The sequence below is a fragment of the Rhinoderma darwinii genome, chromosome 4 (assembly GCF_050947455.1).
Source record: "Rhinoderma darwinii isolate aRhiDar2 chromosome 4, aRhiDar2.hap1, whole genome shotgun sequence".
NCBI classification, from domain to species: Eukaryota; Metazoa; Chordata; class Amphibia; order Anura; family Rhinodermatidae; genus Rhinoderma; species Rhinoderma darwinii.
In genome coordinates, this window is record NC_134690.1 from 323,525,833 (window position 1) to 323,545,610 (window position 19,778).

Sequence of the window (19,778 nt, forward strand, 5' to 3'; positions counted from 1 at the left end):
GGATGATCAAGAAGGAAGGGCGGTGCTAACGTTCGACGCCGCAAAAGCGTTCGATTGTGTAGAATGGGGGTACTTATGGCGAGTAATAGAAAAGATGGGATTCGGCCCTAACTTCGTGAAGTGGGTACAGTTGATGTATGTGGCCCCTACAGCTCACATACGGGTGAACGGTGCAATGTCCGAGAGATTTTCACTGGCCCGGGGTACGCGCCAGGGATGCCCACTGTCACCATTGCTGTTCGCCTTGGCGGTAGAGCCATTGGCGTGCCTCATAAGACAGGAGGAGCGTATAAGAGGCTTGCAATATGGGGAAATGGAGGAAAAAATGTCACTATATGCGGACGACATTTTAATATATATGACGGACACTGAGAACACTCTGGAGGTAGTAATGGATACGATCACAAGGTTTGGGGAGTTCTCGGGATTAAATATTAACTGGACCAAGTCTGCTCTGATGCCACTTGACACAGTGAATATTGTAGATACTGGAGCGGGACCCCGGATTCCGATAGTATCTGAGTTTACGTACCTAGGGGTTAAGGTGACGGCTAGGGTCCAAGACTATACACCCATTACACCTACCGAATACTGCCTTGACGCCAAGCCTGTTATTGACATTTTAACAAGTCTTTTTTGATACCAATAAAAGTGGGAATACGTTCCTTTTTAAAGAACATCACTGCAGCGCTGGATCAAATCCTTTCTTTTTGTCCAAGACTATATGTCTTTGAATGTTTTACCACTACTGCTCAAGGTGAAACATAAGGTGGATGCCTGGAACAGGCTCCCGCTCTCTGCTCTGGGGAGGACTAATCTAATCAAGATGATCCTCATGCCTCAAGTTTTATATATTCTTCATAACTCCCCAGTATGGATACCTAAGCAATGGTTCAGACGATTACACAATCTCTTTCGGGATCTGGTCTGGAAAAAAGGGGTTCCAAGGATTAAATTGGAGAAATTGCAATTGCCTAAAGACGAAGGGGGGGGGGGGGTCGCACTGCCAAATGCCTGGATATATTATCTAGCTGCCCAGAGCCAACAGTTTAAGGGGTGGGAGGACACAGAGACATGGGGCTCCAGCGCACATTTATTGTCATATTTGGGGGGAGGACTTAACCCACTAGAGGGTCTGGAAGCACATACCTTTAAGAGATTGGCGAGTGCTAAGCCAACATTACTCCTGATACATAAAATATGGTGGCAATGCAAACAGATCCTGGGAGTGGGAATGTGTACCAAATATACTCCCCTATGGCATAATCCGGTCTTGTGGGAACTATACCAATTAGAGGGCATGCAAAAATGGGAATCGGCAGGGGTTAGGCGATTACAACACCTGTATGATGATAATGGGCTGAGATCGTTTCAGCAGTTGAAAGACCTATTTCCACTGGAGCACAATATGTTTTACCAATATTTGCAGATCCGTCATGCTCTACAGGCGCATGTAGTGGACCTGACGGTCTGTGCTCTTGGGGTCCTAGAGTATGTGGGACGGGCTGACACGACCAAAGGCCTGATCTCAATGGCGTACAGGAGCTTACTGTCCAAACACCTGGGAAACCCGATGGTGCTGGTAAAAGCAAAATGGGAACTGGATGTCGGTCCATTAACAGAGGAGGAGTGGGAGGAGATATTAGCGTCCACATGTCACTTATCACTCAGTCTGGCGCAGAGGAGATCACAACTCTTCCTGATACATAGAGTGTACCGCACCCCGTGGGCATTAAAACAGATAGGTATTAGAGCGGATGCTAAATGTCCTAGGTGCACGGAGGAGAAGGCGGACATATTGCATATGTTTTGGTCATGTGAGGCCCTGAGGACCCTATGGGGGGAAATATTGGATCTGATAAAACAGGTGTATGGTCGGGAGTTGGCGGCAGACCCTAAAGTTATGTTGTTGGGAGCGGTGGGAGAATTGGAGAGTGACAGAATGGCAAGTCTGGCAATTGCCAAAATATTATATCAAACGAGGAAATGCATTGCTAAACACTGGCTGGACGCGGAGCCACCAGGGATGAGGGAAATTGTAGGAATGTTGAATTATAATATCCTGATGGAGTATAAGATATTTTCTAAAAGGGGCACAGAAAAAAAATTTGAGAAACAATTGAGTAGGTGGCTAGCCTGTCCTGAGGTACGGTCTCCTGAACTGAGCAGACTAAGGGCGAGAGTCGTCTGAGGAACTGGAGGTGCTAGAGTCTGGAGCAAAGAAGGGGTGGTGGGGAACCTTGATAAGAGAAATGTGCTCTGACCAGGAATGGTACTAGAAACAAAGGGTAGAGATATGGAGGGGGGCTGTGCGAGGAGGGGGGAAAGGGGGGATGTTGGGGATGTCTTGATATGCTGTAACAATTGTATACGATGTTGGAAAATTGTAATGTGAATGTTCATGTGTTATTTCATTTTTGTGTTCGTATCAATAAAATTGGATTGATTTAAAAAACAAAACAAAAACTTAGCGGTATTATTATAGTAATGTAGTATTATAGCAATGTAGTATTATTATAGTAATGTAGGGTTATTATAGTCATGTAGTATTGTTATAATAGTTAAAATAATAAATCAACAATAATTTTGTATTGTATCAAATTAGAAAGTAATGCGGCCCATCAACTTGAATTTTTTTTTCTATGTGCAGCCCATTTACCCGGCCACGTTTGAGATCCCTGGGATAGGAGATCAATTTCTTATCACTGGAAAACCCCCTTTAAAGAGGCTCTGTCACCAGATTTTGCAACCCCTATCTGCTATTGCAGCAGATCGGCGCTGCAATGTAGATTACAGTAACGTTTTTATTTGTAAAAAACGAGCATTTTTGGCGAAGTTATGACCATTTTTGTAGTTATGCAAATGAGGCTTGCAGAAGTCCAAGTGGGTGTGTTTAAAAGTAAAAGTCCAAGTGGGCGTGTATTATGTGCGTACATCGGGGCGTTTTTAATACTTTTACTAGCTGGGCGCTCTGAAGAGAAGTATCATCCACTTCTCTTCAGAACACCCAGCTTCTGGCAGTGCAGATCTGTGACGTCACTCACAGGTCCTGCATCGTGTCGGCCACATCGGCACCAGAGGCTTCAGTTGATTCTGCAGCAGCATCGGCGTTAGCAGGTAAGTCGATGTAGCTACTTACCTGCAAACGCTGATGCTGCTGCAGAATCAACTGTAGCCTCTGGTGCCGATACGATGCAGGACCTGTGAGTGACGTCACAGATCTGCACTGCCAGAAGCTGGGCGTTCTGAAGAGAAGTGGATGATACTTCTCTTCAGAGCGCCCAGCTAGTAAAAGTATTAAAAACGCCCCGATGTACGCACATAATACACGCCCACTTGGACTTTTACTTTTAAACACACCCACTTGGACTTTTGCAAGCCTCATTTGCATAACGACAAAAATGGTCATAACTTGGCCAAAAATGCTTGTTTTTTAAAAATAAAAACGTTACTGTAATCTACATTGCAGCGCCTATCTGCTGCAATAGCAGATAGGGGTTGCAAAATCTGGTGACAGAGCCTCTTTAACCCCTTCCCGACATTTGACGTACATGTACGTCATGGAAAGCATTGACTTCCCGCAAAATGCCGTACATGTACGTCAAATGTTTGGCACCGGCTCAGAAACTGAGTCGATGCCATCATCACCGGATCTCAGCTGTATCTTACAGCTGACATCCGACTGTAACGGCGGGGACCGAAATTAGCTTCGATCCCCGCCATTAACCCCTTAAGTGCAGCGCTCAAATGAAATTGCCGGGGTTCCGGTGGCTGCAATGGCAACCGGAGGCCTAATACTGGCCTCCCGGTCTGCCTAGCACCGAAGCCGGTCAAGATCCGCCCGGCGGCGGAGCCTGATCGGCTTCCGTAGCTGCCGGCAAGATGGCGCCGGGTCAGGAGCTGATCCGGCGTCATCAGTGGTGGATGTCAGCTGTACTGTACAGCTGACATCCACCTGTAACGGCAGGAACCGGAGCTAGCTCCGATCCCTGCCATTAACCCCTTCGATGCAGCAATCGAAAGCGATTGCTGCATCGTAGCGGTTACTAGCAGATCGCCAGCCCTGACAGGCAATCGGGACTGGCGACTGCTGTTATGGCAACAGGAGACACAATGGTCTCCTGCTCTGCCATTACGGAAGCCTATTAGGCCCCGCCGGGAGGCGAAGCCTAATCGGCTTGCTGTCAGTGAATGACTGACAGATCTAATACATTGCACTACATAGGTAGTGCAATGTATTAGAAAAAAATAAATCTGACCGTTGGACCTTCAAGTCCCCTAGTGGGACTTGAAGAAAAGTGTAAAAAAAAGTATAAAAAAGTGTAAAAAAGTGTAAAAAAAAGTGCAAAAAATAAAAGTTTGAAAACAATAAAAGTTTCAAGTAATCAAATAAAACACAATCCCCCTTTTACTCTTATCAAGTCCTTTATTATTGAAAAATAATAATAAACCATATGTATTTGGTATCGCCACGACCGTAACGACCTGAGGTATCAAAATATTGTATTATTTATTGCACGCGGTGAACAGCGTAAAAAAAACCGTAAAAAACGTTACCAGAGTTTCTGTTTTTTAGTCACTTTGCCCTACAAATATTAGAATAAAAAGTGATCAAAATGTCGCACGTATCCAAAAATGGTACCTATAAAAACTATAGCTCGTCCCGCAAAAAACAAGACCTCATACAAAAAAATTAAAACGTTATGGTTCTCACAACTTTGCCACAGAAAAAAAATACATTCTTTTTACAAAAGTAATTTTATTGTGAAAAAAGTTGTAAAACATAAAAAAATGCTATAAATTAGGTATCGCCAGAATCGTACTGACCCACAGAATAAAGTTAACATGTAGTTTATAACGCATGGTGAACGCTGTATAAAAAAACCGAAAAAAGCTGTGCCAGAATTGCATTTTTTTGTTTACCTGGCATCCCAAAAAATAGGATAAAAGGTGATCAAAAAGTCACATGTACCCCAAAATGGTACCAATAATAACTACAGCTCATCCCGCAACAAACCAGCCCTCATACCGCTACGTCTATGAAAAATAAAATTAGTTATGGCTCCAATAAGTCAGGAAATAAAAAAATATGCAGTTGTGCCCGAGGGGAACATTTCATCTGTTTGAAGAGGCGATTTATCAAGCACCTAAAATTAGGGAACCAGGAAAGGGAGGGCCCAAACATATCCGCTGGAAGCGACGGTGCCCGTATTATACCAGGACAACACTTCCCAGCAAAATTCCTCAAACTACAAAGGTGCAGAGTGTGGACCAAAAGGGGGATAAGAAATTACACCATTTATCAGTGCGACACTGGCCTGTGCGGAAAGGATTGCTTCACAGCGTAACACACATCTATGGATTATTATTTTTTTTTCATACCACCTGACTATGCCCCTTATATACTCCGCCCCGCTTACATGTACCCCCACATTATAAAACACCAGCAATACTCAAACAAATTTAGTACCAAGCAAAATCCGCTCTCCAAAAGCCAAATGGTGCTCCCTCGGCTCTGAACCCTACAGCGTGCCCAAACAGCAGTTTCCTTCAACATATATGGCATCGTCACACCCGGGAGAACCCTTTTAACAATTTTTGGGGTGTGTGTCTCCAGTGTCATAAGCTTGGCATGACATATTTGCCACTGAATGGCATATCTAGGGAAAAATATACATTTTTAATTTGCACCATCCGCAGTGCATTCATTTATGGAAAAGACCTGTTGGGTGAAAATCCTCACTACACCTCTTAATAAATGCCTTGAGGGGTGCAGTTTCCATAATGGGGTCACTTCTCAGGGGTTTCTTTTTATTATTTCACATCTGAGCCTCTGCAGTTGTGAACCAATACTTTGTAAATCGCCAAATTAGGCCTCCACTCCGCATGGTACTCTTCACTCCTGAGCCCTGTCATATGTCCAGGCAAAAGATTAGGGCCACATGTAGGGTGTTTCTAAAACCAGGAAACACCGCATAATAATTAGAGGGCTGTCTTGTTATGGTGGCACAAGCCGGGCACCACATATTGGCATATCTATGGAAGAAAATCCCATTTTCACTCTGCAACATCGAGTGAACACTAATTTCTACAAAACACCTGCAGGGTTAAAATGCTTACTACACCCCTTGGTAAATGCATTGAGGGGTGTCGTTTCCAAAATGGGGTCACTTCTGGGGGGTTTCCACTGTTTTGGGCCCACAGGCGCCCAGAAACCAATCCAGCAACATCTGCACTCCAAATGGCGGTCCTTTCCTTCTGAGCCCTGCCGTTTGCCCAAACAGCAGTTTATGACCACATATGGGGTATTGCCGTACTCGGGAGAAATTGCTTTACAAATTTTGGGTTCTTTTTTTCCTTTATTTGTTGAGAAAATGAAAAAAATTGCGCTAAAGCTACGTCTTATTGAAGAAAAAGGACTGTTTTTATTTTCACTGCCTAATTCTAATAAATTCTATGAAACGTCTGTGGGGTCAAAATGCTTACTACACCCCTAGATGAATTCCTCAAGAGGTGTAGTTTTCTAAATGGAGTCCCTTTTTGGGCGTTTTCATTGTTTTGTCCCCTCAGGGGCTTTGCAAATGTGACATGGCCTCCGCAAACCATTCCTGCTAAATGTGATCTCAAATAGTGCTGTTTCCCTTCTAAGCCCTGCCGTGTGTCCAAACAGCCGTTTATTACCACATGTGGGGTATTGTTTTACTCGGGAGAAATTGCTTTACAAATTTTGTGGTGCTTTTTCTCCTTCAGTCCTTCTGGAAATGAGAAAAAATTAGCTATACCTAGATTTTTTTTGAAAAAATGTAGATTATTATTTTCAGGGCCTACTTCCAATAATTTCTGCAAAAAAACTGTGGGGTCAAATCGCTCACTATACCCCTAGATAATTTCCTCAATGGGTGTAGTCTCCAAAATGGGGTCACTTGTGGGGGGTTTCCACTGTTTTGTCCCCTCAAGGGCTTCGTAAATGTGACATGGCCTCCGCAAACCATTCCTGCTAAATTTGAGCTCCAAAAGCCAAACGGCGCTCTTTCCCTTCTAAGCCCTGCCGTGTGTCCAAATATCCATTTATTACCACATGTGGGATAGTGTTTTACTCGGGAGAAATTGCTTTACAAATTTTGCGATGCTTTTTCTCCTTTAGTCCTTGTGGAAATGAGAAAAAAAATCGCTAAACCTACATTTTCTTTGAAGAAATGTTGATTTTAATTTTCACGGCCTACTTCCAATAATTTCTGTAAAAAACCTGTGCGGTCAAAATGCTCACTACACCCCTAGATAATTTCCTTGAGGTGTCTAGTTTCCCAGATGGGGTCACTTTTGGGGGATTTTCACTGTTTTGACACCGCAAGAGCCCTTCAAACCGGACAAGGTGCCTAAAATATATTCTAACAAAAATAAGGCCCCAAAATCCACTAGGTGCTCCTTTGCTTCTGAGGCCGGTGCTTCAGTCCAGTAGCACGCTACGGCCACATGTGGGATATTTCCTAAAACTGCAGAAACTGGGCAACAAATATTGAGTTGCATTTCTCTGGTAAAACCTTCTGTGTTATAAAAAAAATTGTATTAAAAATTTATTTCTGCAAAAAAATATGAAATTTGTAAATTTCACCTCTACTTTGCTTTAATTCCTGTGAAATGTGTAAAGGGTTAAGACATTTTCTAAATGCTGTTTTGAATACTTTGAGGGGTGAAGTTTTTAAAATGGGGTGACTTTTTGGGGGTTTCTAATATATAAGGCCCTCAAAACCACTTCACAACTGAACTGGCCCCTGTAAAAATAGCCTTTTTAAATTTTCTTGAAAATGTGAGAAATTGCTGCTAAAGTTCTAAGCCTTGTGAGGTCATAGAAAAATAAAAGGATGTTCAAAAAACGATGCCAATCTAAAGTAGACATATGGGGGATGTTAATTAGCAACAATTTTGTGTGGTATTACTGGCTGTCTTACAAGCAGATACATTTAAATTGAGAAAAATGTTAATTTTTGCAATTTTTCACTATATTTTCGTGTTTTTCACAATTAAATACTGAATGTATCGACCAAATTTTACCACTATCTTAAAGTCCAATGTGTCACGAGAAAACAATCTCAGAATCGCCCGGATAGGTGAAAGCATTTCAACGTTATTACCACATAAAGTGAAACATGTCAGATTTGAAAAATGAGGCTCTGTCAGGAAGGTCAAAAGTGGCTAAAGAGGGAAGGGGTTAAGAACTGAGGCAATTTCAACTGAAGTGTCTCTTTACATGTCGCTGTGCAAATAAAGCCTCATGAGATTTTGACTCCTGTGTGAGACTTGCTCCTTCTGATCTGGGAGAGTCCGCTGTGTGCAGCCTGTGTATAGTGAAGTTCTCCGCTGCTATCTTACTTTATGCTGGATGATGTTAAATTAGCAGCAATTTAAAATGGATTCTCCTGTGTATTATGGAGCAGCTAGAGGGAGGAGGAGGAGGAAGCTGATGATGAATCTAAAGTGTCTCTCACTAGAAACACCAGAGCAGCAGTGGTAAATCCTGTCACAGCACTCTCCTCAGTGACTGCTGCTGGTTTTGTGTGTATGTAGTGAGAAACTCATATTAACCCTTTACACACAATAGCAGATTAACCCTTTACTCGCAGCTGTCTCTTCCCCTCTAGTAGATTAACCCTTTACAAGTACACTAAATGAGTTTCTCAGAACTGCTAGGTCCTATTAAAAAGATATGTCCACTTTCACAATCAATATTTTTGTATTGTTCCGATGCATATAATTAAGTTTAGTAACTATAACAAATTTCATAGAATTTTGTGTCTACAGCTCCTATACAGTCCATATGCGTCTCCATAGTAACAGACAGCAAATTAACCTTGTGTAGTCTGATCCTGTAATCACACTCCCACCCATCAGTCCCCTACTTCTTGCTTACCTGCCAAATGTATGTTAGTAAGATTTAGGAAACCGATGGAAGGCAATGAGTCAGGATCAAATTATATAGAATTTGTTACCATGGAACATTTAGGTCTGTATAGGAACTATAGACACAAAACAAAATAAAAAAAGTATTATTGCCCTACTGTAATACAAATAGTTCAGTAGTACTTCATTTTGGATAGAACATTGTACACATTTTACATCTCCGGTAGTTCTGCAGTATTTCTCCTCTTCCTTCTAAAAACCTTAATATTCATTTAAAGCGGTGGAGATGAAAAATCAAGGACAGGACTGTACTAAGAATAAGAAATACTTTTTCTTACCTTGTACAATACTGTTGCTTCTCAGTCATACGCAAGCAAAAGTTGTGGTCAAAGCCATTTCTGCTCAGTTTCGCTATCTGACTTCCAAGTTCAACAGGCTTCCGTAAGTCAAAGCAGGTTCCTTGAACAGGCACGATCTCTCCTGTAGGAATAATTATACAAGAATATAAAACCTGAGGTACATGGTATGCGAGAAAGGAAATTCAGAGCATGTATATATATATATATATATATATATATATATATATATACACACACACACACACATATATACACACACACATATATACACACACACACACACACACACACACACACTCACACACACACTGTAGAGCTCTGTAACAATTAGTCCTCTTCACTTTCCCCTCACAGTAATCCAGGGTGACGGAGAGAGAAGAGGGCTATAAGGCTATATATACACACACACACACACACACACACACACACACACACACACACACACGACTGAAAAAAAAAGGCAGTGAACAACAAATCAACTGTCAGTGTTTCATAGCTGTTTTGCATCAATGTGTCTCAATATTTGAATCCATTTCCTGGCGGGCTGACCGTTTTTAACCGGCATTTGCCATCCATTTTTCATGGATGTTAAAAAAAAAATTTGTCCCAACCCCCTGAAAACACCACAGTGCCCATGTAGATAGTTACACAATACTACTGTAGATAGTGCCACATTGCCCACATAGATAGTACCAGTGCCCACATAGATAGTGCCCATTGTAAATAGTGCCACAGTGCCCACATAGTGGCAGTTCTCCCTGTAGATAATGGCCACATGGTTCCACACACAGTGCCCATGTAGACAGCACCTGTGTCCCCTGTAGATCGTGCCAATATAATGCCACAGTACCGATGTGGATAGTGCCACACCCCCTGTATATAGCAACATCCCCCCTGTATTTAGCAATATCCCCGCTGCAGATAGCGCCAACCCCCCACCCCGTAAATGGCACCCCCTTCTTGTAAATACCACCAGTGTAGCTCCATGTAGTAGCGGAATCTCTCTGGCCGAAGATTCCGCTCCTACAGGAACCCACTTATGTCTCTGTCCATATATGGACTGTGACGTCAGGGGTTAACTCTAAAAGCGGTATCCCCTACCAGAGCGCGGATTCCGCTCCAGGAGTAGCCCCTGACGTCACTGTCCATATCTGGATAGTGACACCAAGGGCTTCTCCAGTAGCAAAATCCTCGACTCAGAGCGATCTAACAACGGGGATTCCGCTCCTAGAGAGAGCCGCTGACGTCATTGTCCATATATGGATAGTGACACCAGGGGCTTCTCCAGTAGCGGAATCCCCGGCCAGAGTGTGGGCTGGGGATTCCGATCCTAGAGAGAACCACTAACGTCACTGTCCAAATGGACAGTGACGTCAGGGGCTCTCTCTAGAAGCGGAATCCCCGGCCAGTGCGATCTGATACCAGGGATTCCGCTCCTAGAGTCAGTTCAGGTGGCGCTATCTACAGTGGGGGGTGTGATGCTATCTACAGCGGGGAGCTTGCTGTCTGCAGGGGGGGTGGCACTATCTATAGTGGGGATGGAGAGATGGCGGGGGGTTCCCTCTAGGAGGGGAATCCTCGGCCAGAGCGCTGGCCGGGGATTCCGATGCTGGAGGGAGCTTAGGTGGCGCTATCTACAGAGGGTTTTGCGCTGCCTACAGGGAGTTGTGGGTGGCACTATCTACAGTGGGGGGTGTATTCCGGAGCTCTCAAATCCCCGGCCAACATGACAGTGCAGTGCTGCTCACACTGAAGCAGCACTGCACTCATTAAACCCGTTCCAGGCGGTCAACGTTTATAAACGTGCTAACTGCACGGGGCATCGGCAGTTAGACCGTATATAGCCGTATGGCAGTCGTGAAGGGGTTAACTATAGAATTGTATAGAAATAAATATTAAGGTGGGCGATTGGGCTGCTGTCCTTTTTTCTGTTGTCAATTAAGTAGGGCTTAGGGTACGGTTAGAGTGGATGTTTTACTAAGGTAAGAGTGGCAACTTTCTGGAAGTTCCCTCAGTTTCTAACTTGTATATAGGACTAGCCATCTCTTAGTTCCTGGAGCGACTACATGATCTAGTAGAGTACAGCTGCCGGATTCTGGACCACTAAGAACCAAATTTACTTGTGGGCACAGCTAGGTTTATGTTCCAGTAAGTAGCTAGATCAGAATTGCTATTACGGTCAGTTGGGCTTATAGTGCTCTCATGACTTGGTGAATCTGCCTAATTGGTTGGCCATACTAGCCGGCTTGTTTGTGCTGTTTTGGCTGGATTGATCCTTCTTGATACTGTTTGTAACCTTGTATATTTCATCAGAATCTTTTGTTACTTGATGAAACAATAAAAACAATTCTATACTTTTTTTTTTTTTTATCATTTAAATTTTTTAACAGTTTTAAAAGTAGTAACTAGAATAACAAGAGCCTAGCACCTGTGAAGAAATAGAAAACTAAGGTGGTCACAAATAGAGAAGTAGGTGACATAATGTCCCAGATTTCTGTTCAGATAAGGCAGTATAGAAAAGTAATTCACACAAAGTCACACATTAATAACGTCATTTTCACACACCTGAGTGAATCAGATTGCTGAAAGAAACAACGTTTGATATCCAGAACCAGCTTCCTGTAATGCGCATGATAAAAGCTGGGCTTGCTGGCTATAACTGCACATGCCAATGATGCAGCTTCATTTCATTGTGGTTAATGTAATGGTGAAGCTACAAACATCAGTTATAGTAGACATTCCATGGAGGGTAAGCCATGTACTGTAATGAAGCCATACAGCTATACTACAACAGAATTTCCCTTTAAATTGGGTTGTCTCATGAAGGCAGTTCCTGTCCATATGCCCTATTAGGGCATATCTGATCTCTGATGAGACATTCTCTTAAAAAATGTGGTCTGAGGAGATGAAATTAGAAATGTGGGCTTCATAGGTGCTATGCCATTAAATAAATTTACCCAGGCCCTGATTACTGACAAATCTGGTAAGTGTGAACCATGCCTGAAGTAAAAAACAAGTTTTAGAAAACCTCAAAAGACGTGTTATAGAGACGCATGAAGCTGGAAAAGGCTACAAAAGCATTGCAAAAAACCTGGGTGTACACCAACCCACGGTTAGACTAATGGTCTACAAATGGAGGACTGTGGCTACTCTCCGTAGGAGTGGGTGTACTGTTAAGAGCACACCAAGAGCCAAAACCTCTGATAACGTGTCCAATATTACACCTCTTGTACACGACCGAGTTCGGGTCGTGAAAAACAGTCCGTGTGTCGGACGCATTTCCCGGCCAGACCACGGTACAGGTGAACAGGACTCCTCTCCATCATAGATATTTATGAAGCTAGGGGAGACTGCCTCCCACGGAACTGCTGTTCCATACTGAACAAAATGATACAGTATAGAACAGCAGTTCCATGGGGAGGCAGAGACTCCTAGCATCATAAATGTCTATGATGGCAGAAGTCGCGTTCACCTGTACCTTGGTCGGGCTGGGAAATGCGTCCGACACTCGAACCTTTTTTCACGGCCCGATCTCGGTCGTGCGCAACTGCACTTAGAAAAGCACTGAACAGGAATGGTGTTTATAGAAGGACTCCATGATTGGAAGCCAATGCTGTACAAAAAAAAAAAAACACATTGCGGCGCATCTCAAGTTTGCCCTAGACCAAGTGGATATTCCACAATGATACTTGTAAAATGTTCTATGAAAAAGATGAGACAAAAGTGGAACTTTTTAGTACAACTGCACAATGCCATGTTTAAAGGGAAAAAAAACCACTGCACACCAAAACCTCATTACAACGGAGAAGCATGGTGGAGAGAGCGCATCATGTTTTGGGGCTTCTTTGGTGTATCAAAACAATTTCCAGGATAATGTAAGAGTAGCAGTCCATGACCTCGAGATGAAGAGATGTTGGGTGATTTAACAAGACAATGACCCACAGCACACAAGTAAATATTAACTAAAGAATGGTTGAAAAAGAAATACATTTGTGTTCTGGTGTCCTCACCTTAATATCGAGATGCTGTGGCATGACCTAAAGAGGGCTGCGCACGCAAGACCTCCCAAAAATATTTATGTACTGAAGCACATTTTTAGGGGGGAATGGTCTAAAATTCCTCCTCAATGTTGTGTAAATCTTATTTGCAGCTGCAGGAGACGTTTGGTGGAGGTGACTGCCGCTAAAGGGAGATCTACAGGTTATTAAATTAAAGGCTTACATTTTCTCCCTGCACTGTGAATGTTTACTCAATGTACTAAATAAAAAACATGAACAGTCAACTATTTGTGTTATTAGTTTAGTTAGATTATTTTTCTGTAGAATTGTGACTTGGATAACATTCAGATATTTTATTTGTAATTAATGCAGAAAGCCATGAAATTCCAAAAGGGTTCATTTACTTTTTCTTGCAACTGTAAAACAGCGTTCAAATGTGAGCATACCCTTTTCTACATTGCGTAAAGTCTTACCTGTTGGAATCATGTTGTCATCTACGGGTAGATAGTGCTCAGCATCAATAAAAATCTCATGGTCATATATGTTTTCCGAACCCTTTAAAAAGTAGAAAGACATAAAAAGTAGATTGAATTATTTAAAATACATAAAGCTAAAAAAAAAGGTCAAATTTAACAGTGCCAGCACTTATGAGTATATTAAATAACATTTTAATAAAAAAAGGAAATTCAGTACGTTTATTGATAATAAGATGTCAGTGCACAAATAAAGAAAGGGACAAATACATTTAGGCCTCATGCACACGACCGCATTGGTTTTGCAGTCTATCGGACCACAAAAACTCTTGTTATGCATGCGTGTGTCATCCGGACTCATGGATCCAGAACAATTCACCAGTATTGGTGAATCCGCTAATACGGACCGTAAAATACCTGTCCTGAGTTTTTGTAGTCCGGATTTGTGGCCCCTGCACCAATCCGTGTAAATCACAGTTGTGTGCATGGCGCCATAGAAATGAATGTGTCCGCAATTCATCCACATTTCTGCGGATGAATTGCGGCCCCGAAAGCACCGTTCAGCCATAAAATTAAAACTCACTGACAAGTGAACTAAATAACATTGATTATATTGTTACAATGGCCCCTGTCAAGTGGTGGGATATATTAGGAAGCAAGTGAACTGTCAGTTCTTGAAGTTGATGTGTTGGAAGCAGGAAAAATGGCAAGCCTAAGGATCTGAGGGACAATCCAATTGTGATGGCTAGACAACTGCGGCAGAGGATCTACAAAACCGCAGGTCTTATGGGGTGATCCCGGTATGCAGTGGTTAATACCTACTAAAAGTGTGTACCACCAAAAAAGCAATGAAAAGTGCTAAACTAAACATATTCAATAAGTACATTTTAGTTAATCAATCCAAAACATATTAAATTGGCTTAAAATGGCAGAACAGACCATATTGTCTATTTTTTTTAATTTATTTTTTTATAATAATAATTTTATTGTTTAATTCTGCAATATTTTCCTTTAACATGGTTGAATCATAAACAGAAAAAACAAAGTAGGTATACAATACCCCCCCCCTCCCTGACAACAAATAGATAAATAACTATCAAATATGGGGCCTTAGGGCAAGAAGTCACATTGCCTCTGATTGGTTAACATCAAGCCTACACCCCTCTTGAATGATATTATTGTAATTGAGTTTGGCAATAAACCACCAGAGGAGTATTTTGAACATAGCAGCGTCTGTGTGTTATTTCTCCTCTCTCGATATATATCGGTATATAGAAGGATGCTGGATAAAGTTCCTGGCGTGAGTGTCTGTTGAAAGACTCGTCTAAATGTCAGTCTAATATATATTTTGAGTCATTGACTTCCCCGACCAGACGTTTAGGAGTGAAGTACACAACACAATATTAACACTTTAAACACTTCCCTCCATGTGACTATATAATCCTTCCCCAACTCTTTACCCCATTTTTCATTTAAGTTTGCCCTTACTGGGCTATCTCTATTCGTGAACTTAACTCCTGATACACCAAAGAAGTAACCCCTTTTCTTTTCACCCTATTATGCAATTTCGTAGATAATTCCTCTGAACCAAACTTAAAGAATTCTTTATCACGTGTAGCTTCTCACGCGTGAACTATTTGAAAATAGTGCAAATACAGGGATCCGGATAAAATACCGAACTCCCTCTGTAAATTGTCCAAGGTTTTAATTGCCCAGTCAACAAATAAGTGTGATAATTGCGTAATACCCCACTTCACCCAAAATCTACTATCCTATACTTTTACAAATTGGTTAAGTAATTCATTACCCCATATAGGGGTAAAAGAACTTTACCTAACTGCCAATTTAGGTCTTACCGCACTCCATACCTTATACATCATGCTAAAAACTTTATACCTAAAAGACATCTTACTAAGGCATCCTGCCTCCAAAGCCTGAAATATATTCTCCTTCCGTACAGGGCCCCCCCGAATTCAAAATCAATCTATTTGCTGCTGAGTATTCCCAAACAATGAGCTGTTGGATCTGTGAAGATAAGAAGCACAACCTCAAATCAGGTAGATCAAAGCCTCCCTCCACTATTGGGCACCATAATTTATTATATTTAATACGAGTTTTCTTATTAGATCATTGACAATTGATTCCAGTATAAATCTTACTGGTAATCCAAGCTGGGGAACTACCAAATATATGCAACACCAGAGGTATAATCATTTTGATCAGGGCAATCCCAGAGGCCCTGGACAGATGGATGTAATTCCAAGTCTTAACCTTGCTTCTTAGAACACCCATTAGGGGGGAAATATTTAAAGATGTATAATCCTCAATTTTTTTTTTTTAAATAACAATACATAGATAACGCATCTGATCCTCAATTTGAAGACCTCCTATACCCTGCTTGGCTGAAACTATATATTTGAAAAGGGGAGACACATTTATTTAGACCAATTGATCTGGATGCCCGAGAGAATCCGGAACTCCTGATATACAAAAGACAACCTGCTCCACATCCGACGACTGCCTAAGATACAGGAGATGCATGTCGTCCGCGTACAAGGACATTTCTTCCTCCTCAGCCCCTGAACAAAAACCCCCTGATACCTGGATCTGCCCTAATCTTTAACGCCAGACATTCAATAACAGTTGCAAACAAAAAAGGGGATAGAGGAAATCCCTGTCGGGTACCTCTGGCTAAAACAAAAAATGGTGAAATTATCTTACTCACACCCACCTGAGCTCGGGGAGCCCCATACATGAGCTTGATTCGGGAGACCAAATTTGCCCCAAACCTCAAAAGAACTGCCCAGCAAAAAAATTCCAAATGACTGAATCAAATGCCTTTACTGCATCGGTTGAGAGAAGTCCCCCTTTCACCGCATAATTCTCTCCATACTGTAAATTAGTAGAGACTTTATGTAAATTGTAATTGATGGCTTTACCCGGAATGAAACCTGTTGTCAGGTAGGGTTCGTGGACCCACTGGGCTGTACAACCTTGGCGGTATGTCAGCTGGCCAACAGGGCGCAGGTTAAAGTCTATACTTCGTATAGGGTTCCTGTGGCAGCTCATAAAGTAGCAAGGCAGGCTCAACTGGGACTTAGGCAGCAGGCAGACGTCAGGCGTCGTGAAGCAGGACAGGCGTGGTATACAGCACAGCACGACTTTGGCTCAGCCGGGCACTCGACCAGGATAGCACGGGACACCGGTAACAGGATCAGGAACAGGAACACTGGAAAACACTAGGAGACAATCGCATAGATAAACTTAGGGTACGACAACAACGCTCAGGCATCGAAGCAAGGGGCTGAACCCCTCTTATAGTCCAGGGCACTCATGGGCTGATAGTTCATTAAAGTCCAGTGCGCGTGCTGCCCCTATAAGAGCAGGCACGAGCGCTGGCGTCTCCTGAGGAGGAGACTGGGGCCAGCGCTCGCCAACCCATGGCTGCGGCTGTCAGGGGGAGAGTGAACCTAAAGGCCCACAGCCACGGACATGACACCTGTCTGGCCTGGGTCAATAATATTCTCTATAACAGAGGCCAACCAGTTCGCCAGGACCTTGTTGATATCACAATTTAAGAGCGAGATCGGATGGTATGACAATATAAGAAGTGGATCTTTATCTTTCTTCAAGAGAATCTAAAGCATCATTCATAGACTCTGGGAGCACCCCTTCCCTGAATGCTTCCTCCATTCTCCCAAAGGAACTCCCCCAGAATCTGCTCTTGATACTTAGAAACTAATTCATATGGAATCCCATCCAGCCCAGGGGACTTTTCCCATGGCACTTGTTTAATAACCGCCTCAAATTCGACCCTTGACAAAGGTACCTCCAGAGCTTCCCTCTGAACCTCTGATATTCTGGGAAACGCTATTTTATCCAAGTAGGAATTCAACAGATCCAACATACAAGTATCCTCAGATGCATATATTTCTTTATAGAAGGAATCAAATTCGTCGGCAATTCGTACGGCATCCGTAATAATTTTCCCCGATTTCCCTCTAATCGCAACAGGCCTCTTGCTTCATATTCCACTCTTGACTAAGCCCATCATTTGTTTATTTGCCAGAGCTAAGTAAATGCTTGAGAAGGATTCAGAGGTCTTCGAATAGCAAGAGAACTGAAATGTGTCTGGGTGTACCGAACCATCCCATCTCCTCAAAATAACACCCTAAAGAGTGACTTATACTCCCAGGTTTTAAAGGGGACCTCCGGTGCTGATCTTTTACTTCATCTGTAACCTTATTAAAGTCCCCAATTAGGAGAAGAGGAATTCCAGGTTCATTAGCCAGAAAAAGGGGTAATATTATCTAAAACCAAATAAGCAAAAGGCGGGGGAACATACACTGACCCCAATACCGTTCCACTCCGTCAAATCTCCCATGTAATAACACAAATCTTCCTGCATCATCTACTAGGACCTCATTAATCTGAAACCGAATACTCTTATGGACCAAAATACTCACTCCCCTAGAAAATGACGAATAGACTGAGTGGTACATATAGGAAACCCACCCCCTAGATAGACCACCGAATGTCACAGGAAGATGGGTCTCCTGCAAACAAATCACAGCGGGCAGATAATTTTGGATTTATTTTGGATTCAATTAAAAACGGCCAATCTCTTAAATTTATTCCCCGGCCCCCTAATTTTCCATGATAAAAGTTGCATACTCTTAAAAAAAAAAAAAAAAAAGACAAACAAAGAAAAAAAAACACATCCCCTCTTTACCAGGTCCAGCACCCCTACAGCCCTACTACCCCTGCAGCCCCCCAGAAACCAATTTCTACTTTCCAAGCGACTCCTAAACCTGGCATTGCCCCTCCCCCCGCCTACCCCCTAACTCCATATCAAAATACCATATTTTGTGTATTTACACTGCCTGCATGATAGTGTACCTAAGCACCATATTGCCTTCCTATCTTGTTTTACCAGACCACTTTTTTTTATCCACCATTAAATCCCCTAGACATACCACCCCACATCTTATTTAGAACATTCTCCATCAAATCACAATTCCTTAGAACAGTCACATAGTGTCCATCCAGGCAACAAACAACTCTTCTTATGGTTGCCTCCTCAGGGGAGGAAACAAGGTTCGCCCCTCATGTATTACCCGTAACTTTGCCGGGAATAACAAGAAATATTGTAACTCTGCTTTTCTCAGACGTTTCTTAATTTCAACAAACCTAAGCCTATTTTTGGAGGTGGCCATTGGGTAGTCGGGAAAAAGCATTATCTATTTACCACCATTTATGCAGGACAAGGCAACCGAGCGTTTCGCCGGTATTTCCGGCTTCTTCTAGGGGCTTAGAAAAAGCCGGAAATACCAGCGAAACGCGCATCGGGCGTTCTTTTAATTCATGCACAACAGCCTCAGCCCTAGAACCTAGCTCAATTTAACGGTTAGCTTCTCCCTTCCATCAGTGACATGGCTCTGACACGAGCCGCTCGGCTGTCTTGTCCTGCATGACAGCGGACCTGCTGGTATACAGGGCTTGTGCCTCATATTTCTCACACGTGGGTCGCTCTATTGCCATTGCCATGCTTCTCTCGTTCAATAACTGAGCGGAGAGGCGTTCACTGTCTACAGGCTTCTCCACGCTGTGTTATCATCAGAGCGCTTTGACTTCTCACGCTGCAGTCCTCTGCCAGCTTGCCGCTCAGCTGCTGTCATTCCTCCCCTGCTCGACACACGAGCGGAGGAGTGGCAGCGCTAGTCTACACTGTACCTTCCATACCCTCACTCTGCATACAGTGACTTGCTTTCTCCATTTGGCACACAAGCGGAGGAACAGCAGCGGCTGTTTATTTGTAAATAGCAAAGTATTGGTACATCATCAGAACAACAGGCAACTGGCTCACAAGCACAAATTATTCTTTATTGGAGGGACCCCTGACTTAGTCAGGAATCAGGCCACCATTTACACGCTACTATGTTCTAGCAAGGTTGGGCATACACATATAGGGTATATTTATTCCCTCCAGTGCAGAACTATAGGGGTCTCTGCGACAATTTAATGTGCTGTTGTTCATTTTTAACTTCTAT

At 42.8% G+C, this 19,778-nt stretch overlaps 1 protein-coding gene across 1 annotated transcript in view; it reads right to left on the reverse strand.

The window, feature by feature from the left end:
* Positions 1-19,778, reverse strand: part of GALM (galactose mutarotase) — a 79,831-nt gene that overhangs the window by 13,785 nt on the left and 46,268 nt on the right. Inside the window, exons 5-6 of the mRNA XM_075864430.1 lie at positions 13,729-13,810; positions 9,237-9,378 (exon numbers count right to left, since the gene is read on the reverse strand). Coding sequence (XP_075720545.1) covers positions 9,237-9,378; positions 13,729-13,810 — 224 coding nt within the window. The remainder of the gene's footprint in view (positions 1-9,236; positions 9,379-13,728; positions 13,811-19,778) is intronic.